General features: G+C 40.3%; 1 protein-coding gene across 3 annotated transcripts in view; it reads right to left on the reverse strand.

The window, feature by feature from the left end:
• SNX6 (sorting nexin 6) overlaps positions 1 to 24538 on the reverse strand; it is a 54385-nt gene extending 29847 nt beyond the window's left edge. For 2 of the 3 annotated variants that reach the window (XM_033428355.2, XM_012533069.3), the window contains exons 1-6: positions 24345 to 24538; positions 14642 to 14746; positions 13688 to 13798; positions 11802 to 11923; positions 9723 to 9846; positions 1166 to 1261 (exon numbers count right to left, since the gene is read on the reverse strand). In XM_033428355.2, coding sequence (XP_033284246.1) covers positions 1166 to 1261; positions 9723 to 9846; positions 11802 to 11923; positions 13688 to 13798; positions 14642 to 14746; positions 24345 to 24458 — 672 coding nt within the window. In that variant the 5' untranslated portion in view covers positions 24459 to 24538. Of the gene's footprint in view, positions 1 to 1165; positions 1262 to 9722; positions 9847 to 11801; positions 11924 to 13687; positions 13799 to 14641; positions 14747 to 21233; positions 21336 to 24344 lie in introns of those variants that run through there. The other variant, XM_033428356.2, reaches the window with a different exon arrangement.
• Between the last annotated feature and the right edge of the window lie 1316 nt (positions 24539 to 25854).

Here is a 25854-nt window from a genome sequence, read left to right on the forward strand (position 1 = left end):
GTCTGCATGCTGCAACTAAAGATCCCACATGCCACAGTGAAGATCCTGTGTGCTGCAACTAAGACCCAGCACAGCCTAAATAAATAAGAAAAAAAAAAAAAAAGTTCAACATTAATTATAATTAATATCAAATAATTTAATATCAAATGACCTGTCTCTGCAAAATTAAAGTATAAATCAAATAGTACTTTACACCCAAGTTTTACTATAGATGTATTTATAAAAACAGGCAATGATGACAAAGCATTATTTATCTCTTATTAGTATTTACTTAATAATGTAATATAAACATTTTTCTCTTATATTTTAATGGTTAGAGTTTTCAGAAAAATCCATTTTTGTACCATTTTCAGAAATCATTAAGAAAAATTTAGGTGTTACCTTGGTAAATAATTAACTTTGTAAGTATATTTCACACATATCATCTCATTCAATCTTTCTAACAATCCTGTGAGCTAGGTGGCATTACTGACCAAATTTTGAAAATGGGAAAACTGAGGTTCAGAGAAAGAAAGTGACTTTTTCCAAGGTCCTGTAGCTACTATGAGACGAAACCAAAACCTCAACTGAGCTCTTCTAACTCCAAATCTGAACCCAGGTCTGCCCCTAACATTTGTAAGGCCAACTGGATAAGTGTACAAATGGAGGCAGACCCTCTGTGCCCCACCCTGTGACTCTGTAAGGCACCCAGAGGGACCTCACGTGCACGTGGCTGGACGTTCATTCCACCCTGCACACTGACCTTCTGCCCTGTGCCTTCCCTCTACTCCTTGACCACCTGTGGAGGACAGCCACCAGCAGCCCAGTCTACCCACTGGCAGATGAACTCAAGGAAAAAGCCCGTGCAGGACCTGAAAGAAGGCTTGGGATTTGGGCAAGGAAATATGGGATTCTAGATACCTGGAGGATGGTCTGGTTTGGAGGAAAGGGGCATGGGCTCTGGGTGGGCAAATCCACTTGGACCTGCAGACCTACTACCCCTTAGAGAAGGGAGCTCGTGAGGAACCCAGGGCGAGGGGCCCAGTTTCCCAGGCCTAAGAAGTCTACTATCCAAACTTCTCTTTTACTCTAATATAATCGTCCGCACATCTGAAATCTCAATCTATCTCCCTCTTAGAAGAAGTAAATTCTCAAACCAACACCTCTGTTAATTAAATAGTCTTACCTTTACTCCAGAAACAATTACTCCATCTGCTGATTTAACCATGTTTTTAAAGAAATCTTCAAGTTTCTCTTTTTTATTTTTCCCTCGCACACTCAACTGAAAGAAAGGTTAATTTAAATTAGCATTTCTTTTAAGATTACAAATGAGAAGTTAATGCCTCTTTTATTCTCTGATATCAAAATGGCAATCTCAAAAGGACCCCGTTTTTAAACTTAATAAAGTGGCAATTTCATCACGTGTATCAGTGATTTTCAAATTTGGGGACATTAAAGAGGAATCTGGCCTCACTCCCAAAGATTCAGGTTCAGCTGATCTATAATAAGGCCTAGCTTTCCCAAATTTTATAAGTATATTTGATAATTTTGTTGTAAGTAACTCTCTCATCATACTTTGTCAAACACTACTGTATCATACAAAGTCAACTAAATATTAACTCAGGAAGGAGTTCCTTTGAATATGCACAATTTACTGGAGTACAATATACCATCATATGATTCTGTAAAAGCTCTGAAAATACATTTTGAAAATTCTTCACTCCAAACCCATCCAAATATCATCTCCTCACCTGTTTTGGGGTCAGCAACTCATGATACAAAGGACACAAAAGATGACTCTGCCTGGCATGAATGGTATATCTAAAGGCAAAGGTGAGAAGCAGCTAGCTCTTTGACTTTACTACTTGCTGCATCAGGGACCCCATGAAGGAACATCCCATCTAATTTCCTTATCTACTGCCATGGCTTCAATGCCCACCTTTACGTAAGTGACTCACAAATCTCTCTTACTACCCCTAAGCTCCTTCCTGAACCTTAGATCCTAATTCCAATTGCCTACATCATATCCTTACACAGAGATTCTGCTAACCCCACATTAGAAAAATCTTTTTTTTTTTTGCGGTACGCAGGCCTCTCACTGTTGTGGCCTCTTCCATTGCGGAGCACAGGCTCCGGACATGCAGGCTCAGCGGCCATGGCTCATGGGCCTAGCCGCTCCGCGGCATGTGGGATCTTCCCAGACCGGGGCACGAACCCATGTCCCCTGCACTGGCAGGTGGACTCTCAACCACTGAGCCACCAGGGAAGCCCTAGAAAAATCTTAAAAGAGTACTCATTATAGTCTAATCTCCAAGTTTTCCCTCTTCCTGGTTCCCTATTCATGCACCGCCCCCCGCCCCATCCAACCAGTCTCTCAGATTCTCGTATGTTCCCTAAAGCCCCGTACCTTTCATTAAAAATCTTGAAGTAATCTACAATTTCTTTCTTTCTCTCACAGCTCAAATTCTACCAGCAAATTTCTGAAATGTGTCCCTTTCCACTCCCACTGTCCTGTAGAAGTCTTCATTATCTCTTGCCTAGACTACTACATTGGACTACTAGTTAACATCCCTCATCTCTTCCACCCAATCCATTCTGCTGCTTGTGATAACTTTCCAACATCACACTTTGGAAACTTAATAAGTTTACAAAGTTTCATAATGTTCAGAGAATGAAGGCCAATCTCCTTAGCACGGTACTCAATACTTTGAAAAATCTGGTTCAACTTACGTTTCCACCTACCACTTTACCCCTAGAGAGCCTTATGTTCCAAACTGTTCTCAAAAGAAGCTCTGAGCTTTTAGGTTCCTCTGCATCTGAAATGATACCTCTTTCACCAAAAATTCTTTTTTCAAAAAAATTTTTGGCCATGCTGAACAGCTTGCGGGGTCTTAGTTCCCTGACCAAGATCGAACCTGGGCCCCTGGCATTGGAAGCTCGGAGTCCTAATCACTGGACCACCAGGGAATTCCCCCACCAAAAATTCTATTCAGACTTTGACATTCAAATTAAAAGGCATCTCTTCATGTAACCCTTTCAAATTCCCAGTTAGAATTCACTGCTCTATCTTAGGCCTCCCAAAGCACTCTAGGTTTTTTTTCTTTTTTTTTTAACTGAATTTTTGATATTAATTATTTCACTAATTCACTCATTTAACAAACCATAATGCATGTATACTATAACCATGCACTGTTGCTGGGTGTTAGGAATATTAAGACGATTAAGAGGTGAGGTGGTCCCTATTCTTAAAGTAACTTATGGTGCAGAGGAGGACAGAAGAGAAGTAAACATATAATTACATATAGTGTGAGGAGTATAGTGTTAAAGATATCCATGGGGCACTAGGGGAGCACCCAAGGAACTTAATACAGACTGAGGGGTTGAGAAAGATAAGACTGGAGGTTGAATGACCAGTCAGGGACTGCTTCGAAAACCCAGGCAAAGATTATGCAAGTCAGGACTAATCTTTAGGTCTAGTGATGGAAGGATGCAGACACATTCCTAATATAGTAAAATAAAACAGAGAGAACTTGGTGACTCCTGAATAGGCAGTAGGAATCCTGAGTAATTTTCACAGTGTAAGGGACTTGGGAGGTAGTGACACCTTCTTTGAGATATATAGAGAATACAAAAGGAGGCATGAATGTAAAGAGTGCAGCTGAGGGTAAAATGCCAAGGGGACTCAGGGGTGATACAGATTCCTTCCTTCCTCCCTCCCTCCCTCCCTCCCTCCCTTTCGCTGTGCCACACAGCTTGTGGGATCTTAGTTCCCCAACCAGGGATTGAACCCGTGCCCCCTGCAGTGGAAGCGTAGAGTCCTAACCACTGGACCTCCAGGGAGTTCCCATCGATTTCTAACTTAAGAGCATATTAGAGTAGATGGAGCCACAGAGTAGATGATATGACTTAGAATTTACAGAATTAGAAGTCTAGAGGAACTTTTAGACTTCTAGAGAACTCAGTGAGGAACCGTGGAAGAATCAGATTTAAATGAATGGATATATGGAGGATAAAGCCCATGAAAGAGACTGGGAAGTAGCTTTAGAGTTAAGATGAAAACACATCAAGAGACATTCCCATAGATCCACAAGTACATGGGAGCCAGCATAGCTAGAAAGATATCTTAGTCAACATGGAAAAGCATGATGTATTTCACCACATTAATAGAATAAAGGACAAAAACTGCATGATCACCTCAACAGATGTACTTTTTCATTATAAAACCACTCAAAAAAGTAGGAATAGAAAAGAACTTCTTTAAGCTGACGAATGGCATCTATGAAAAAACCCACCGTTAACATCATACCTGACAGTGAAACAGTGAATGCTTTCTCCCTAAGATCAGGGACAAATCAAGGATGTCTGCTCTTGTCACTTCCATTTAATACTGTACTGGAGGTTCTAGTCAGGGCAGTCAGGCAAGCAAAGGAAAAAAAGGAATCGAGATTGGAAAGGAGAAAGTAAAAAAGAAAAGAAGCTATTCAATGAGTGTGGCCACCAAGGTGGTTGAAGGCTGCGGGGATGCAGGCGGCTCAGGGATTTGATTTCTGACTGGTGTCCCCCACTCTGTGAACAAGGCCACTATCTGATCAAGAAGAATCACTGAAATCAGCTTTAATGGAAAATGGGAGAGACCTGTCTAAAGTCATAACCTTGTTATAAGGAACAGAGCAGGCACTCTAGGTGAGATGAGAAAGACAAAAGGGCTAATGACAGGGTCAAAGTGCAGGAGAGGTCAAGGGTCTAGATGCAGCAGTGAGTCAAAGAACTACTATAAGGGGAACAGGGAAAAAGGGAGCTGTGAGTACAGAAGGCTATGTTTGGAGTCTATAATATTAGGGTTTAAGAACTCAGAGGTGGGGCTTCCCTGGTGGCGCAGTGGTTAAGAATCCACCTGCCAATGCAGGGGACATGGGTTCGAGCCCTGGTCTGGGAAGATCCCACATGCCGCGGAGCAAATAAGCCCGAGTGCCACAACTACTGAGCCTGTGCTCTAGAGGCTGCGAGCCACAACTGCTAAGCCCATGTGCCTAGAGCCCGTGCTCCACAACAAGAGAAGCCACCACAATGAGAAGCCCACGCACTGCAACGAAGAGTAGCCCCAGCTCGCCGCAACTAGAGAAAGCTTGCGTGCAGCAAGGAAGACCCAATTCAGCCCAAAATAAACAAATAAATTTATTTTAAAAAAAAAGAAAAGAAAAAAGAACTCAGAGGTGAGACAAGGTCCTGGGTGTGGTCACTGATGTGGCAGGAAGAAACGAATGAAGATTAGGGTGTTGAATAGGTAAGATATTCAATCTACTGCTAAGCAGACTAAAGCTATAGGTACTGGAAACAGAAGGGGCACAGCTACATAAGGAAAGCAATACTACAGGCAATCATTCCTTATAGCAGTGACCATTTCTCATAAGACTAAATGCTGGAACAAGATTTTCTAGGCCTTCCAAATGTCCCACAGCCTTTTCAGACTTCAAGACACTTTCACTCTATTTCAACAGCTCATCAGTCCCATGACCCTCTGAAGCTCAGATAGTAGAACAGCACAGACAGATTTCTTTTCCAGCACCACTGAACAGAGTAAAGATCTGAGAAACAGCATTAGAGACAAGGTTGAGAAAAACCTTTTAATTGTGGGCCTATGATCTTCTACAACCTGTTAACATACTTGTTATTAATTAATTAAAAAATATTTGCAAAACACTTTCCAGTCCATCTTTCTAGGCTTTCTCCAAAACAACCATCTGCTGATATTAAAAGCGTTACTAAAACGCATCATCATCATCATCTCTATTAAGCACATACTAATTTGTAAGGAAGAGGGACTTCCCTGGTGGTCTAGAGGTTAAGACTCCGTGCTCCCAATGCAGGGGGCCCGGGTTCGACCCCAGTCAGGGAACTAGATCCCGCATGCATGCCACAACTAGAGAGTTCGCATGCCGCAACTAAGAGTCCACATGCCACAACTAAAAAGATCCCATGTGTCACAACTAAGACCTGGAGCAACCATAAACAAACAAATAAACAAAAACAACAACAAATATATTAAAAAAACTGTAAGGAAAAAAATAAATCTACCTTGGTGGGAAAAAAATTATGAAATCCTAGGATTTATGAAAGCTATTTATAAAGGTGAACTAAACACTTAATAATCTTTCACTTATTATTTTAACAAATATTAATTTTACATCTTAATGGTCAGGCACAATTCTAAAATAGTGAGGATACAATGGTGAAAAATTCAAGTCTTACTCCCAGAGAGCTTAGTAGGGGGAGACAGATAATGGATATATAAACAAATTTTTTAAATACAGATATAGGGACTTCCCTGGTGGTGCAGTGGTTAAGACTCGCCTGCCGATGCAGGTGACATGGGTTTGAGCCCTGGTCTAGGAAGATCCCACATGCCACGGAGCAACTAAGCCAGTGCACCTCAACTACTGAGCCTGCGCTCTAGAGCCCGCAAGCCACAACTACTGAGCCTGCGCTCTAGAGTCTGTGAGCCACAACTACTGATGCCCACATGCCTAGAGCCCGTGCTCCGCAACAAGAGAAGCCACTGCAATGAGAGGCCGACGCGCCGCAATGGAGAGTAGCTCCTGCTCTCCACAACTAGAGAAAAGCATGCACACTGCAATGAAGACCCAACGCAGCCAAAAAAAAAAATTAAATAAGTAAATAAATACAGATATATAATTTCAGATAGTACCAAGGGCTGTGGCAATAGGATAGAGTACTTGGAGCTTGAGTACTAAGGTGGCCTTGTGCTGGTACCACCATGCCTCACTTTACACCTATGTTGCTCTACCAAATTATTGTTAAGGTTTTAGCCCAGGCCATAATAAAGGCCAGCATAAACAAATTCATAAAGGTAAAAAAGTGATGACAGCATTCTATCATGTGTTTGTTAGCAACCCTATTCATGAATCATTTTTAGACTCTTATAATTCACAATATAGCCAGCATTCTTTACAATTCCTAGTTATTAAGTGACCACAGGCCAGTACCACATATTACACTTATGCTTGTGAGAGTACCCATGCTAAAGTGCTACATTTTGAGTTACACTTCCATACCCTTTTAAAAGTTTTCTCTACTGCTAGACTTAGGACGTTTTATTGTCACAGATACTAAAACCAAACCAAGAGGGAAAATTTGTATACACAAAATTCTTTGATCTTGATGTTGACTTGTAAGCAAACAAACCACTATGTTTACATTTGTTTTCTACTAAAATTATGAGTTAATCTTGTCATCCAAATATAGATCCCAAGATCTATATCACCCGTCCACTGAAAAGTTTTTCCAGCACCACAAATGAAGAGACTTTCAAAGTTCAACCACCTCAAATCTCTTTTTGCATTATAACAGAGTTTTCAGGCCGGGAGGGAGGGAGGAAAAGTAGGAGCAATCAGCACTGAAGAAGGCAGGTTAAACAGATCAAGAGTCCATGATTAACCCAAAAGTAGTATTGAATTCTTTACCTCAAGTACTTCTCTGGAATTCTCCATAAGGCTTCAGAAGCCTCCGAACTCAAATTTAAGAACATTAATAAATTTAGTAACCTCTATTTCGTTTTTTAAAAATAATTTTTTAAAAATTTTCATTTATTTCTTTTTTCTTTTTTTCTTTTTTCTGTGGTACGCGGGCCTCTCACTGTTGTGGCCTCTCCCGTTGCGGAGCACAGGCTCCAGACGCGCAGGCTCAGCGGCCACGGCTCACGGGCCCAGCCACTCTGTGGCATATGGGATCTTCCTGGACCGGGGCACGAACCCATGTCCCCTGCATTGGCAGGTGGACTCTCAAACACTGCGCCACCAGGGAAGCCCCATTTATGTATTTTTGACTGCGTTGGGTCTTCATTGCTGTGCGCAGGCTTTCTCTAGTTGTAGCGAGTGGGGGCTACTCTTCGCTGTGGTGTGAGGGCTTCTCATGGTGGTGGCCTCTCTTGTGGAGCATGGGCTGTAGGTGCGCGGGCTTCAGTAGTTGTGGTGTGCGGGCTCAGTAGTTGTGGCTTGTGGGCTCTAGAGCGTGGGCTCTAGAGCACAGGCTCAGTAGTTGTGGCACATGGGCTTAGTTACTCCACAGCATGTGTGATCTTCCCGGACCAGGGCTCAAACCCGTGTCCCCTGCATTGGCAGGAGGATTCTCAACCACTGAGCCACCAGGGAAGCCCTATTTCTTTTCTTTTTCTTTTTCTTTTTTTTAATATTTATTTATTTATTTTTGGCTCCGTGTGGGCTTCCTCTAGTTGCAGTGAGCGGGGGCTACTCTTTGTTTCAGTGTGCGGGCTTCTCATTACGGTGGCTTGTCTTGTTGAGGAGCATGGGCTCTAGGCGCATGGGCTTCAGTCGTTGTGGCATGTGGGCTTCAGCAGTTGTGGCATGCAGGCTTCAGGAGTTGTGGCTTGTGGGCTTTGGAGCGCAGGCTCAGTAGTTGTGGCTCACGGGCTTAGTTGCTCCGCGGCATGTGGGATCTTCCCAGACCAGGGCTTGAACCCATGTCCCCTGTGTTGGCAGGCAGATTCTTAATCACTGTGCAACCAGGGTAGCCCAATAACCCTATTTCTTAAGAAGTTCACAATTCAGGATGAAAATCAATATTCCAGTAATAACATAATATACCATCATCTAAAAAATTAATCCACTCAAGTTCTACTGAAACAGTGCATTATCACTGAAAAAGAATCATTTTTTTTTGCATCAAGTAAGTTTTATGTATATATATATTTTTCTAGAGACTCAGGATTTACAGATGAGTAAAATCAGTAAACTGATATAACCAATTATTTATACCAACAAATAATATTTACACACCAGAATAAAGAAATCAGATTTATATAATGCAACAGCATAAAAACACTGTTCTACAACTAATAACTTAAGATGACTGATCAAGATCTAAGCCCTTAACACATCAGTGAGAGTCGTGAATTTGCCCAGCATCTCAGCTCCACCTAGAGATGTGAGGGACTTAGGGATGGCATTCTGCTCCAGACGATAATAGCATCACATTTTGTGTTGAATCTAAGACTCTTTTCTGAGATGAGGAACCCAGCAGGGATTTTTCTCACTTGACTGGGAGGCGAGGTGTCAAAGTCAAATGCTCTTAATTCCAGCCCCACCCCGGGCTCTGCGATGTTGGGTCTTGTGGGTCGTGTGGCCGTTGCCCCGGCCTCTGGGGCCTTTCAGGGACTCAGCCCTTCAGCGCCGCTACCCCAAGCCTAGCTCATACTGGGAGCCGCTCCAGCCTGCCAGAGACAATGCTGCTTAAACATCTCCCTCGCCAAAGGCAGGCGCCGCCACTGGGCACATTGGTCATTGGTCATTGGTGTAGTGGTGGATGTCCAATTTGATGAGGGACTGCCACCCATCCTAAACGCCCTGGAAGTGCAAGGCAGGGAGACCAGGCTGGTTTTGGAGGTGGCCCAGCATTTGGGTGAGAGCACAGCAAGGACCACTGCCATGGATGGTACAGAAGGCTTGGTTAGAGGCCAGAAGTCCTGGATTCTGGTGCACCAGTCAAAATTCCTGTTGGCCCTGAGACCTTGGGCAGAATCATGAATGTCATTGGAGAATATATTGATGAGGGAGGTCCCATGAAAAAGAGTCATTTTAAACTGCTTGAAAAATAAGAACATTTTATAAAATGTTTTTATAAGGCCTTAAGCCTTTTCTAACAACTCCCTACTCTTTCCAATGATGCTTTAAAAATAAACCTTGATCACTACTTTGATCAATACTCACATCTTGATTATATTCCAGGAAGACATGGAAATTTAAATCTTTCCTCAAAATAGGATGTGCTGCCACACGACACAGGAATACTTCATGCATTGCAACGGTCTTCTTGAATATTGCCAAATACTCACTAGAAACAATACACAAAATTAAAGGTAAAATACTGCAGAAAAACATCTGCAACAATTTTTTCAGCAAATACTCTTTGAATTATTCTAAATGCAAAATTAGAGATACAAAGATATAATCCATGTAAACAAAGCTTTTAGTTGAACTGTTAATGAAATATTCAATATATAAAACCCAGCTCTGAAAAGACTTCATGCTAGTTAATAGCATTTATTACATTTAAATGTTAATATTTTTAGGTTTTATGAACGTTTCTTCCTATGCAGGTTGATGTTAAAGGTAACTATAGGGGTTTTTGTTTTTAGCTTCAGAGAAAGTATACTACAAATTATACTGTACAACTTTAATAATTCAATTTCTAGATAATTACTGTTTTTGAACACCTTCATACAAAAAAAAATCAGAAACCAAACCTCAGTATCAGTAATCATATTTTCAACATTAATAACTATTTTCATCTAATGACCCAAGCACACAAGAAAGAAACACACCATGGAGAGACTAATTTTTGCCATTACAATTGAAGAATTGTGTTTAAAATATTTTACTATCATCAGTGAATCACAGCGATCATATAGTAATACACGTCAGTTTCGAAAAAACACTCAAGGAAAAGGCCCAATATTCTTGCTTCAACTACGTGCAAGGAGGATAAGTTTTACATACCAGCAAACCAGCAGGACCAATGTTGGGAGAAGTTTGATCTCTGTGAGGGTAGTCATTCAGTGAAGACAAAAAAGAAGGATGCAGAGGATGGAGGTAGCAGGAGAATAAACCCAAGGTTCTCTGTTATCCAACCCCTAACCAGACCACAAAAGAATCATGATCAGGGCCACTGGAAAACCACTGATTCTTTCAATATTAATGTGCTCTGCTAATTTCCAGCTTTCAGCCTTATAAACTATAGAATTATATATCTGTCTGCTATCAGACTACTGCTTGCACTCAGTATGGACAGAATTCTTAAAATATCTGTCACTTACACTTTAACAAAGAAGACCTACTTTGTTAATTTATCTTGTCAAGAGTTTAGCATCTGAAGGAGTCTAGTAGCACTGTGAAAATATGCTTAAAAACTGAAATTCAGTGCAAGAAGAGAAAAGGAAATGCACAAAGGGGAGAAATGACCAGAAAAAGAGTGATGAACGTGATGATAATGCAAGGAAAGTTATTTCCTTGTATAACTCTCAAAATACAGAAAAACAATATATAGCAAATCCAAAATTATTTTGAATGTTTAATAAAAGAGGAAAAACTATTTTCAGCAAATATGCTAAAAATGAAATAGAAATTATCTCAATTTTTTTCAAGGATTTAATATGTCTAGTATATATGAAACTAGTAATCACTTAATAAAAAACATTAAAAAACTATTCTCTATTCTCTCTCTGCTCCTATTCTTTTCCCTTCAGCCAGAAGCCACAGGCAGAGAAAAGAGGAGGGGGAAAATTACGTGCACACACACACACACACACACACACACACACACTTTTTGAAAAAGAAAGCAGAATATATTCAGAGTTGCTCAGTGCACACTGCTATGAGAAACAGAAGTCTTGGTAGTATGCACTTGTCAAAAAAAAGAGAACCAGGTGAGTAGTGACTAAGGCCTTGTAAATAACAAATGAAAAGATTTACACTGTGCTTTAAAAAAGTCATTATTTCCCTTTCTACTATTTTTTATAAACTTTTGGATCCCCTGTTTTCAATTTTCAGAGTTTATTTAAAAATGTAATTTAAAGAATTTTAAAGTGCAGACAATTATTCTATAATTTTCCTGTAGGCTCTGATCATGACCATTAACACTGGTTGTATGGCTTAAACCTGTATCTTCCAGAAAGGGTCAATGTGGTGAAATGATTGAAAGGATGGGATATCAGAAAGCAAAAAAACAAAAACAAAAACAAAACAAAAAAGGCACTAAAATAAGCACAATTAACAAGAAAAATCACATACGCTTCCAGCTCCTGTTTCATCTTTGTGAATTCTTCCTTTGTCATAGACCCTTCTCCTTCTCCAAGTTTCTGTAGTTTTTCCCTTGAGGCATCAAAATCAGGTCTTGGTGGTGCTGGAGGGATCTGTAATGGAACCAAATCACTAGTTTTTTGACCGCACTACACGGCATGCGGGATCTTAGTTCCCTGACCAGGGATCAAACCCATGCCCCCTGCAGTGGAAGCACGGAGTCTTAACCACTGGGCTGCCAGGGAAGTCCCCCAAATCACTAGTTTTAAAGACTTTAATTTCTTGCAGCAATTGTACTACTGCCACCATAAAAGACTATTGTCTGAGAGAGCTAAAGTCATCCTGAATGAACTGGATACCAGGAATATCCCGATTAAGGTTAGAGAATTTGATTAAGTCTAGAAATTAAGATCCTTGAGATCCTTTATACCAAGGAAGAAACAAGAGCAGAGTACTATTTTCTGGTGTTAGAACAGTACCAGAACTTTAGTCTGCAGATTCTAGATGTGGCAACCTAGAGTCCTCAAATGTCTATGTGCATTAAGCTTTGAGTACACACCAAATAAATGTGTAGCAAATATGTATACTATTTTTCAAAAGTATGTAAATGGTATGATTAGAGTGTACCAGAGGCAGAAAGCACTGACTTAAAAACAAGAGAACAAGATACAGACTAATGACTAACCTCATCTTATTCACCCACAGTAAGTGGGTAAGTAAGCACTACCTTAAATAAAAATATAAGATCTAGAAGAGACATATTATTCAAGGGAAGGATATAAGAAAAACCTTATCGTAGGAGGAAAAGCCTACAAGTAAGAACTGTTAAGGGGAAATGATGGAAAGCAAACAGAGCAAGTAAGAGGAAGAAAAGGTTAAGTAGCGGAAAGTTAAAATAACAATGACTTGAAGAAAAGGATTACACCAAGAAAAGCAATAGGGAAGGAAGCATCAAATACAGATCAGCACACATTCATTGATGCCCGCACACAGCATCTACTATGTGCCAAGCATGATACTGAACAACTGGCATATAAAGATAGATAAGACATAGTCTTGATCTTTGATGAGTGTTTAGTCTATGGGAGAAAAAAGTAGTAAGAAAATGTCATCACACAAGAAGATGAGGGAAAAAAAGGCGGAAATAGGAGGAGGTTCCAGGCTGCTAAACACATCGACATGCTGGGAAAATGGAAGGTGGTACAACATCCTGGAAAGGTCATGAAAGTTATCTGGCAACCCCCCACTCCAATACCTCATCCTATGCATCTCTTCTTCCATTTGGCTGTTCCTAAGTTGTATCCTTTATATAAACTGTTAATTAACCAAAAAGAAAAAAAGTACTGCCAGTTGTCCACCAAACTCAATTTGTAGAAAGAAAAAAAAAGCAAATGATTGAGAAGGAGGGGCCACAAGGATAAAGGTGGAATCAGGCGAGGTCAGGATGATTTCAAGGAAATCAAATGAAACTAAACTTCAGAAATCTGACTGTGGTCAACAGCTGAGGCACAACACCCAGTGCATATTTATATTCGATAATCTCTTAAGGAGCCCTCCAACTCTAAGTATCTGTCTACCTAAGGGTTCAAGACCAGTATGGTTTGTAATACCCCCTTAGCTACTCCCTAGGACAAGCCCATTTCTATTCTAATAAACAGTAGGAATTTAAGTTTAAATGAGGGGGAATAACGTATCCATATCCCCACACTCCCAAACAAGACAACTCAGGATAAAAGTGGTAGTCAATTACATTTTGTAGCTGGCAATTTAAAAAAATGACCTCAGTTCACTAGAAGTGCAAAAGAAGATTTCAACACATAATAAAGTATCTAAAAAGCTCCTAGAAAATGGGATTAAAATGGAACCTCAACACTTACAATGTAACCTGCATAGTCTTCATTTTCAACGAAGGAATCGTGAAGCCAGATAAATTCCTCATGTTGTCGAACAACTGAAAACTCGTTTTGTTTAAAATTTGGCAATGAACTCTGCAAAGAAAGAGATTCTCTCAAAAATCGAAGTTACACTAAAAACACTTTTAACATTTTATACCTTATTTTTTAAAATTAGTCTTTTATGAAAGATTCTCAGTGCTTTTACACTCTATTATGAAAACCCTGAGACACCCAGACAAAATTATCCTGGGATCTTTGAGAAAATAAGCTGACAGCCTCTTATTATATTGTACTTCTACCATTACAAAGTTATCCTATAAATATAACAAACTCAACTATTCAAACAAAGAAAAATAGATCACAATCTGAAAATGTGCCTGAGAACTGAAATCTAAAAAGAAAATAGTCTGTTAAAACAGTAATTTAGGGCTTCCCTGGTGGCGCAGTGGTTGAGAGTCCACCTGCCGATGCAGGGGACACGGGTTCATGCCCCGGTCCGGGAAGATCCCACATGCCGCGGAGCGGCTAGGCCCGTGAGCCATGGCCACTGAGCCTGCGTGTCCGGAGCCTGTGCTCCACAGCAGGAGAGGCCACAACAGTGAGAGGCTCGTGCACCACACACACAAAAAAAAAACAACAACAACAGTAATTTAACTGAAGGAATGTACCAAAATTGAAAATAACAAGAATGGTAAAAGATATTAAAGTCTAGAGAAAATTAAATTTGTACTATGTCTAAGTTCTATGATTAATTCTCAAATGTTAATCTTTAAAAAGTACACTTCCCTAAAACGTTTTGTTAAAATAACAGCAGTGAATTATAAACAAAAATAGAATTACTGATTATGTTCAAAACCAAAATTCTAGTCAATATATTATTACATATGTAACATTAGCACAATAACTAAAATAACAGAAGTACAAAATCCCATTTACCTTTGTGTGAACAGTGAATTTTACTTTATCTCTCTCACTAAGAGCATCAGAAATGTCCACCTGCAGAGCAGCATCACTTTGAAGATCTACATTTATTGCTTTAAGCTAGAAAAAGAATAACTCAATGAAAATTCTGTAGGCTTTTATACAATTTAATTCTTCTCCCAGACAATAAGACAATGCAAAAACGAAACTAAAGAATCTGAAATCTAAAAAGTACTCAAGCTCATTTACTCTATATATCTATATCTGTACCTATCTGTCTATCTATCTATCTATCTACTATCTAGAGGGAGATGCTTTGGGTATGTTATTATCTTAACCAATTTTCATTCTACACCATTGCAACTACACTTTGCTTTGTATGAGTCAATGTGCTAAACATTATTACAGTTTCACCCAAAAAGTAAACTATTTTCCAAGAAGATGGTCCTTTAAAAGTTCAAGTGTTCTAAAAGGTATCTACCTTTAAGAACAAGAAAAATAATAAAAAGAATATTGGCCAATCATTTAAACTCTATTGCTTATTTTAATTCAGGAATATACAATAAAACTATTAATAATAATTAAATATATTACATATATGTATTATGTATATGTAAAATGCAAAAAATATGATAACATATAATACTCAATAATTAACTCCTGTGATATGAATTAAATTTTACTCTACAGTACTCTTTAATTCTTCTAAATTAATTTTTACTCTATACACCCATTTCTATTTACCCATTTATGAGAAAAGTTCTCCACATATAATTCTAATCATAATTCTACTTATAATTCTTAAATTTCATCCATTTTTCTTCCCCTTTAAACAAACAAACATTCTAACATCTTTGGGTAATTTGGAGATTTACAAAAGAAGCAAACACACTAAAAGATAAAGTCTCAGCCAGCTGCAAAGATATGAAATATTTAAAGTGTAACTAAGTAGCTTGCTTCAAATACTCTAGTTGTAAAAGCCAGGACTGACTTCGGAATCTTACCTAGTCATTAGTGTTTCAAATTTCAATTACAATGTAAATGGAAAAAATGCTGGAAGCAAAATTGTTTATTCTATGATCTCAATTATATTAAAAAAATGCAAAAATGGTTCTGAAGAACCTAGGGGCAGGACAGGAATAAAGACGCAGACATAGAGGCTGGACTTGAGGACACGGGGAGGGGGAAGGGTAAGCTGGGACAAAGTGAGAGAGTGGCATGGACTTATATGCACTACCAAATGTAAAATAGATAGCTAGTGGGAAGCAGCCGCATAGCACAGGGAGATCAGCTCATGCTTTGTGACCACCTAGAGGGGTGGGATAGGGAGGGTGGGAGGGAGACGCGAGAGGGAGGGGATATGGGGATATATGTATACGTATAGCTGATTCACTTTGTGATACAGCAGAAACTAACACACCATTGTAAAGCAATTATACTCTAATAAAGATGTTAAAAAAATGCATACATAAAAGGCTTATAGGAAATACAACAAAATGTGAGTTGCAGTGGATTTGCTTCTTTGTATATTCTTTTATTCTCCCAACTTTCCACAATATGCATGCATTACTTTTATAAATAGGAAAAAAATAAGCCTTTAAGGAATCTTGCGATTTATTAAAAGATGAATTTTGTGAAGTTTTCCATTAAATAGGGTTGTTTATTAGTAATGAAAGTAACATACTATTTCATTTTTGCTCTTTTGGTTCTATATTGACTAGACATGTTTTTAAAAAATAAATACCATTACATACAATCTAACTTAAGAGTCACAGGAGAAATTAATCACTATTTAAATTGCATGGCCTTTAATGAAAACTTTATTGATAACTTTAATAAGTTTATATTAAAATAAATTTCAATCAGTAATCATATTTTTAAAAGTTAATACTATAAACTTACATAAAAATATTTTAAAATATTTAAAAAATTGCTATTACTCAATGCTACATGTAGCCCACTGTCTGATAAAAGAAATGAACTTAAAGGTTGTTTTGAATTACAAAGGAGTATTCTTTTTCATTTTCCAACTATCTTCATTGCTTCTGAAGTATTGGAAACATTAGAGAGTACTTTGTTCTTTGGTTTTCTTGCTTTTATTTAGTCTTATGTCTTCAAACTGTCCTTCCTACCTGTTCTCTAACCCCTTACCTTAATTCTAATTTAAGAAATCTGTTTCCTTATTTCTCTTTACTCACATTCAGGCCACTCTTAAGATGTTTATTGTGGTGGGATGAATTACAGCTCCCCAAAAGACATCCATATCCAAATCCCTGTGAATGTTACCTTATATGGTAAAAAAGATGGGGAGATTATCCTGGATTATCCAGGTGGGTCCTAAATACAATTACATGTATCTTTATAAGAAGGAGGCAGAGGGAAATTTGACACAGACAAAAGAAGAGAAGGCAACTTAACTACGGAGGCAGAGATTAGAGTGGTAAAGCCACAAGCCAAGGATTGCAGGCAGCCACGAGAAAGCTGGAAGAGATAAGTAACTAATTCTTCGCTAGAGCCTCAGGGAGCATGGCCCTGCCAACACCTTGATCTCAGCTCAGTGATAGTGATTTCAGACTTCGGGCCTGCAGAACTGTGAGAGAATAAATTCTGTTGTGTTAACCCGTCAGGTTTGCAGTAATTCGTTATAGCAGCCACAGGAAACTCATAAATTTATCATATGGTTTTTGGAATAATAACCTTAGCAATTCTCCATTTCTTGTTTTCACTGCCTAGTCTAGGATTTTTCAGACACAACTCATAAGACTCAACCTGGATGCTTGTTAAAAAATACAGAATCCCACGCCCTATCCCAGACGTATCAAAACAGAATCTTCAGAATGAGCCTTAAAAACCGTACTTGGGAACACTGGCCTAGATTTTCCAGGTTGTCCTTGTCTTTACATTCTGTCAAAACTTCATCTCAACTGCTAATATTTTCTTTTCAATGATTATATAAAATATTTCTGCCAGATTTCATATCTCTACGTATATTTTAATTTTCAGGTTTATCTTCTTTTTTTTTAACCGTTGCGCCATCAATTTGGAAACACACCTTTCAGGATTTCCACATGTGAAGGGCTGTTATTTTTTCTTCCAATTAAAGATTATTTTAAATTATTAAAATATTTCTCTGTCTTCCATTTCGTTATCCTTTTATACCAAATACACTGTTCCCCTTTTTTTGCTTTGTTTTGTCTGATAGTAAAACACCTGGGTTTTTAAAATTGTAACTTATCAATAAATAATATTACTGTATTATACATTTACCACTTTTGGTCTTGTACTTTATTTTTTAGGTATAGTTTACATATAATGAACTGCAGATTTTAAGTATATAGTTTGAAGAGTTTAAACAAATATGTAGGTTACACCCCTGTAATCATCACCATAATTAAGATATGGAACATTTCCATCAGCCCCAGAAGTTCCCTCCTTTGCTTTTATTCCTCTACTTCTTACTTTCTAACTCTTTGATAAATTCTCTCTTGTATGCCTTATTAAAGCATATTAAAGCACTGGAAAATATGTCTTCCAATCAGTTGCGCCTTAGATTTAATAAAATATCATATTGTAAATTTAGTGTGTGGTTTTTTTGTTTTTGTTCTTTTGGTCATGACGCACGGCTTGCAGGATCTTAGTTCCCCAACCGGGGTGGAACCCAGGCCCCCTGCAGTGGAATCACGGAGTTCCTAACCACTGGACAGCAGGGAATTCCTGTAAATTTAGTGTTAATTACATAAAATGTACACAGATTTTCCAGGTGGATTTTTTTCTTTGTTTACAGAAAAGTCAGTAATTTTAGACAGTTTTGGTTAAGGGGAAGAGTCAAAGCAAACAACTTGTGATTCATCAACATTTAATTAACTCTGCAAGTAGTGAGGTCAGTTTGAGGAAATTCTAACTGGACTATATTCACCAGTTTAATCCTTATCTGGGCCAATACTTCCTTTTGTCAAAGACTGACTAGGTTAAACACCTGTGTCATGGTCAAGAGAAAGCCCAGGCAGAGGAAATGATTAAGCAAAACACACTATCCTTAGAAAAATAATCTAAAGACACTGCCCTACTGCTGATAGATTAATTCTTCACATATAATTACTTAGTAAAGAGGACATTCACTATTAGTTTACTACACTGATGTGTTTACATGTTAAAGTATCAACCTTATGACACTCCTAAAAACTTAACTGTTAATCTTTTGCCAGAAAAGTACATGTACAGAGATGGATGGATGGATGGAGGAGGAAGGAAGAAGGAAAATAACTGATTATTTCAACAGCCTCCCAACTGGTCTCTTGTTTCTGCCTCTTTCCCTCTTCAATCTATACTCCTTATAGGGCCACTGGAACCATCCCACTAAACTAGAAATCACTCCTCTGCTCAAAACCTAAGGGGTTCCCACTTAGAGAAAAGCCTAATCCTTACAGTGGCCCCCCAGGCCCTATTCTTCTGGCTCACTGCAGCCCTGAAAGAAAGGCGCGAACCGTAACAGGGCTAAGAAACTATTTCTAGGGAATTACAGTATAATCAGTGAAAAACCCCATGAGGCAGACAGAAATTCAGTTAAGTTCACTAACTCAGGCCAAAATTTAAATCTATTTTACTCCTAGTCCAGTTATGATTTAAAAAAATTTTTTATTGAAGTAGTTGATTTACAACCAGTTATGATTTTGGAAGTCCTGTAATAAATTATTTCCATTATGATACTCTGTATACTCAGCAGTCAAATCAACGGTTGATTATACATATACTTTCCGGAAACTAGATTCCCTTTCATCCATCATACTAGGAATAACAAAACATTACTAGAGTCGCATGATGTCACTCCAATGCCTTTCTTGCTGGTCTTGTCAACTCCCATTGCTCTTTTGCCGTACTTGGCTTGCAAATTCCCACATGTAGGATCAATTCAATCATCAACTTTCTTTGCTTTTTTGAGCTGAGTGTGGCTAAAGTCACAACTGTCTGTGCTTGTCCACTACAAATTATTGCTCTCCCAACTGCACTAGACTCTTAAAACCATTCAACAGTCCAGGGCCGATCTGCTCAGCTCCCCTTCTGATTCCCTGAGCAACCACTCCAAAGCTTTACTATCTCAACCCTCGATTGCATTTCCACCCTATGCTCAATAAGTGACCCTGTCTCCCACATCCCCAAGAAATAAACATTAGCAGCTGTTTTCCCTCAGACCCATCAATAAGCCTTTCTATAAATAGATCTGTACTCACCATCTCCTCTGCATTCTCAGAAGGAGTGGTGTCCCATGGAGAGCAGAGCTCTCCGGCTACCTGAGCAGGTAATCTGCCTGTTTGCTCTAGAACCTGCTTGTACACTGCTCTTCTAGTCAAGTTAGCCCTGGTCTCACAACACCTCCACACAGTGAGGACCTAATTTCCAAATCCAATACTTTGCAGTCTTCTTGATCTCTCTTCGGTATTTTGCCTCAATGATCATTCTGACCATGTCCTTAAAACTCTCTCAACTTCTGGGGACTCTTTTCATTTTCTCCCCGCTCATCTCAGCCCCATCAGTTAGTCCATTTCTTCTCCTTGGCCTGTGAATGCTGTTTCCCGCTGGGTACTATCTAGCATTGGCAAACTCGGCCATTCTTGACTAATAACTCTGAAATTTATACCTTCAACTCACACCTCTTATTCTAAGTTCCCAATCATAATTTCAAGTTACTAACTAGACATATCCACCTGGATGTATTTACTTATTAAACAACTGAGTGCCTTCAACGTGCCAACCACTGTCAGATGTGCTTGCGATAGAGCAATGAAAGGACACAATCTTCACCCTTTCAGATCTTACTTTCTAGTTTGGCAGGGAAGGGATTAGACACTTCACAGGCACTTCAAATCCAACATATCTGAAAACCAAACTTATTATCTACCTTCTAACTCTGCTATTCTCTCGTATATTCCTCATCTCCTTCTCCTCTGTCTAGCACATGTATTTATTCAGCCACTATGCCCTGTGCATTCTATCTTCTAAATATCTCTCTGCTATGTCCCCTCCTTCATCCCTTCTTCCACTGCCTTAGTTCTACCTTTAACATTTCTCATCTGGACTGCCGCAAAAGCCTGGTAACAGGTTTCTCTGCTTTCTGCAAGGAAGAAGCAATCCACCTTCCACATCGGAGTCATCTACAATGCTATTTTCATCTGGGCATGTGTCCTTCCTAGCTGGTGATCCCTCAGGACTTCCCACATTATGCACTTTATCTGTATTACCCATATCTACTCCTGCTTCCAGTAAGAAAAAGTGCTCCAGGTGGAACCTAATGACCTACCTACATGTTATCCTCTCTGCTGGCAAGCCTTCCCCATCCCTGGGAGCCTACACAATCAACATTTAAGGCTTAGCTCCTGTAGGCAACAGCACAGTGGTTAACAGCCCAGTACCTATAGCTAGACTCCCTGAGTTTGAATACAGCTCATACCGGCTGTATGAACCAGGGCAAGTTATTTAATCTCTCTGAACCTCACTTTTCCTTTCCAAAGTAGGAATAATAGTAGCAGTTACTTCACAGGGATTTGAGAATTGAGTTGATGTGTGGAAAGTCCCTAGTATGCAGCAAACGCTTCATCAGTTGTGTAGTTACCATTATGTCTTCACTCTCCTTCGTACTCCCACAGCACTTCACCGGTAAGCTCCTCACTACACTGCCATGGCCCCAGGGCAGGAACTTTCTCTTCTTCCTCTGCCAACATTCATCTTATCCTTTGCCAACGAAATCTATGTCACGTTTTTATCAGAAATAACTATCAATAAATGTGGAATATGTTCAAGCTAAATGCTGAGTAGGTACAAAAGAAAATGCAAACATCTGGGCCAAGTCTTAAAAGGTTAAGTCAAATTTCATGTGAAAAAAAAGGTGAGGGGAAAAAAAACCCACTCCACAACACTGAGAAGCATGCATAAAGCAGACATTAAAGTGCAGAGGTGGTTGGGCAATGACAAGTAGACTAGAATATGCCTATTGTGTGTGTGTGTGTGTGTGTGTGTGTGTGTGTGTGTATGGGGCAGGGGCATCTTGAGAAATGAAGTCAGCCAGAAAGCGTTATGAACGGTGTTCAATGCTAGCACAAGGAGTTTGGACCTTACTGCAAAAAGAACTGGGTCCCCGTAAGTCCTTGTGACTATTGGTGCCATATGATCTAATCATTTCAGTTAGGTAACTACCAGTCATGTGCAGTCTGGACTGGAAAGTAGAGAGCCTGGAGACAGACCAATGAGATACTGCTACAGTCCAGGCAAGAGATAGAGGGAACTTAACTGTGGCCATATAAATGAAAGATGGGCTAACAACATTTCTGAGGTGAAATTATCTGGCCTCAGTGACTGTTCTGGTATGGGGATGAAGGTTATGATTCAGAAGCTTCTTGCATGAAGGACTACAAATGATGACATTAATGAAGATAAGGAATAAGAGGGAGGAGCAAGGCTAGGAGTCCAGGAGAGGTGCACTTCCTCCACCTGAAGTAATTCTGAAAACAATGAACATATTATTTAGAATTCAAATCAAATGCTAAGAGAATTACGCCATCATGCTGGCATGTACTGCTCTATTTAACAAGCACATCAGAGCAAAATGTGTCCAGTTCAAAGGGCTCATTTGTTTACTAAATAATATGTTACTGTCCTTCCTTTGGGAAAGAAAAAAATACCCTTCTATGCAGAGGTGTAACCGAAGAGATCAAAAAGTGGCCAATAATTTTCAATATTGTGTATTCTTAAAGTCTGCTTTTTAAGTTTCTTACAAAACAGTATATTCTTAAGGCTGTAAGACTCTCTTCTGTTCCAAATCATAATGAAAATTTAAGGCTGCTTAAAAATGTATTTAAAAATGCTGTCTTTAATTTTGCTTACTTACTGCTTTGAATGAAATGCTTGCACTATTATTTTTGAATCTGTGATGTCCCCCCTACAATTTGTATCAAATAGGTACTGCATGCTTTTTCTCTATCAAGACTTTCTTAAAAGGCTGAACAAGCAATCTAAACTAAAAGTGCAATGCCTAAAAGTTCTAATCTATTTATGGCACTCTATTTCTATCAGGACAAACACAATATAAGGAAATTTAAACAGGCCTGAAATTTCTGTTCCTGAAATGAGGCAATAGCAGGATAACTTTGTGCAGCCATAATCAGACTTCAGTGTACAATGGAATCATCTTGCTAGTTAACAAAGTACTTATCTGTCCTCCCTACCTCAAGAGATTGATTTACTAGAGGGTGGGCCCAGAAACTTTTGACTTTAGTTTTTCAAACACCCCAGGTGATTCTGATGCAAGTGTTTCAAGACGACTTTGAGAAATATGTGCACTGGCTTTGATGTCAGCAGCATAGTTTAAAGTCCACCTCTCTCACTCACTGGCTGTGTGACTTCAGACTACTCACTTAGTTTCTCTGAGGTTCAGATTTCTCATCTGTAAATGGGGGATACTAAAAGCTTCACAAGGATGGTAAGAGGATATAAGGAAACAATGCTTATACAGCGCTAACACAGTGCCCAGATATGACTATTACTATGATTCCCCTACCCCAGAAGATACATATACACATTCATACACATGCACTTTGTCTTAAAATTCATTAGAACCTAAAATTTTAAGAAATAACCAGAAATCCTACATGATGCTTTCATGCTAACTAGTAATTCTAAATGATGCTTTTCTGTAAACTGAGAAATTTATTAATTCATCGTTTATAAAAATATGCAGCACCTTCTGCATCTTTCTTACCATTTTAAAACTTTATAAAGGTCATCAGTTAATACTAACTACCTTATCTCTTATTTAAAAAAACCAGGAATAACATCCTATAAAAATATTTTATCACCTGCCCAAAATCGACTAACAGACGTGTCTCTCACATTGTCTAAGATAAATAAGTAAAAGCAAAACGGAAAACTAAAGTGCAAACTGTTAAATGTGAAGGAACCATGGAACGTTGCTGAGCTGCAATCATCATGTATCAATGTTTTTCAAGTGCTCACTTGTACAAGGCACTATACAGATTACTACCCTTCGGCCAAGGTAAATGGGGGTAGAGCGTGGGAGGGAGGAATCATAGCCCTGAAGGCCCTTTCTGAACTGAAATGCACTGCCTCAAATCACCACCAAGGGATCTCTGCATGTATTTTTTTGGACATTAGGAAAAGTAAAGGTACTGTGGACTACCAGCACTTCACAAAATCTGGTAGGATACTGGAGAAGAGTTTAGATTCGGCGACTGTAAAATCCCGTGCAAAAGGGTAATTTAGAACAACCCCGTACTATAATGTTTTAGAGGAAAAGAAGGGTGGGCAAGGGCGGGTTCGAGAGGTCCCCCCAAGGGGAAATTGAAGGTGCCGGCAGGAAGGTCTGACAATGGGTTTTCATAGTCCCCAACGTGGTGGCGGCGGGTGTCCAGCTCCGGCCTCCACCTCCACTTCCCCACCTGCACCCGGACCGGGCGGGGAAGGAGGTCCACAGAAGAGTCGGAGCCGCGGCGGGGGCCGAGAGCGGCCGCGGGTCCCCGGGAAATCAGAACCGAACGGCCCCAAGGGAGGAAGGGCTGCAGGAGGGCGGGGCGCGGTGCGGCGAGGAAATCGAAAGGAGGCCGGCGGGGGGGGGGTGCCGCGCGACCGGAGACACCCCTCTCCCGTACCACACCCCTGGACCAAGGCGGGGGAGGGAGGGTCCCGCTAGCCAGAAGGAGGCAGAACTTACTCCGCGGTCCTCCTCCGAGAGGAAGTCGGGGCCGTCGTCCAGGCCTTCCTGCGAGGTCGGCGGGGCCCGCCGCGCCGGGGAAAGGATGGAGTGGGGGGACACAAGGGGAGACATTAGTGTCAGGCCGGCGCGGCCCCCGCACCCGCCCCGCACCCGCCGCCCCCAACGCGCGCCCGGGGCTCGGCGCCGCGGACACCCACCATCATGGCTGCTCCGAGGCGAGGGCTGGCGCAGGCGCGCACCGCACCGCGGGCCGGAGAGAGCCGGCGGCGGCCGGCAAGCGGGGCGGGGCCGGCGGCGGGGCCTCGGAGCAGCCCCGCCCCGACGGGGCCGGGGTCCGAGAGCGCGGAAGAAGGAAGGAAGTGCCCTCCGCCCAAGGTCGAAGCACCCTTGGCCGAGTGGGCCCGAAGGCCCAGGCTCACGTGTCTGGAGACTGCTCGCGGCTGGGCGGCTCTGATCCCAGAAGGGCCGAAGGCCACCCGGGGAGCTGTCCAGTTCCCGTTCTCTGAGGGCTGCGGCGAAAAACCAAGCAAGCGCCCTCCAGAAGCCACAGTAAATCATCTAGTCTTTGTATAGTGCCACACGATAATTAATCACAATTAATATTTTGCCCGTAGAAGTTGTGGGAACCCAGGCCCTTTACACCGTCATCAGTCAGGGGCTGTAATCAAGCTTTTACTGCTAGCGAGGCAATAACTATCTCAGGGTTTGGGGCGCTAATGGTTGAGCACTATGTAAATGAGCTGTTCACATTACAGGAGTATTCCTTTTCTTTATACCAAGAAATGTCCCCAGGCATACTCTAACTGTCCAGTTGTAGAGCACCACACGGGTGTCCATAGGCACTTGAGACAAGACAAGAGTCATTCCTTACCCCCTGCCCCACTTTTTCTATTACACACACGCACAAACAAGCAATCCTGTACTCCCATTCAGTTAGTGGCATCAGTATCTTCAGATGTTCAGGCCAGAAACCTAAGTCCCATTCAAGTCCTTCCTTCCTCTCCCTCACTCGTTACACCATTTAGTAACCAAATCCTATTACATCTGTAATTTATCATGTGCCATTACCTCTTAAACTGGTCTCATTCCTCCTCCCAACCCCCTTCCACAGAAATTACCCTCAGCATCTCTTGTCTGGCCCGTTTTTTAAAAACCATTAAAAAAAACTGAAGTAGAGTTAATTTACAATGTTGTATTAGTTTCAGGTGTACAGCAAAGTGATTAAGTTTTATATATATATACATGTATATACATATATATATTCTTTTTCAGATTCTTTTCCATTATAGGTTACTACAAGATACTGAATATAGTTCCCTGTGCTATACAGTAGGTCCTTGTTTATCTATTTTATATATAGCATTGCATATATGTTAATCCCAAACTCTTAATTTATCTCCCCCCCCACCCTGGTCTGGCCCTCTGCAATACTCTCATAACTTTTCTTAGTTCCATCTCTCTCTCACCATTCTATACACTGCTGCCAGTTTTTCTCCTAAGACACAGG

Source organism: Orcinus orca, chromosome 2, assembly GCF_937001465.1.
Source record: "Orcinus orca chromosome 2, mOrcOrc1.1, whole genome shotgun sequence".
In the NCBI taxonomy this organism is placed as follows: Eukaryota; Metazoa; Chordata; class Mammalia; order Artiodactyla; family Delphinidae; genus Orcinus; species Orcinus orca.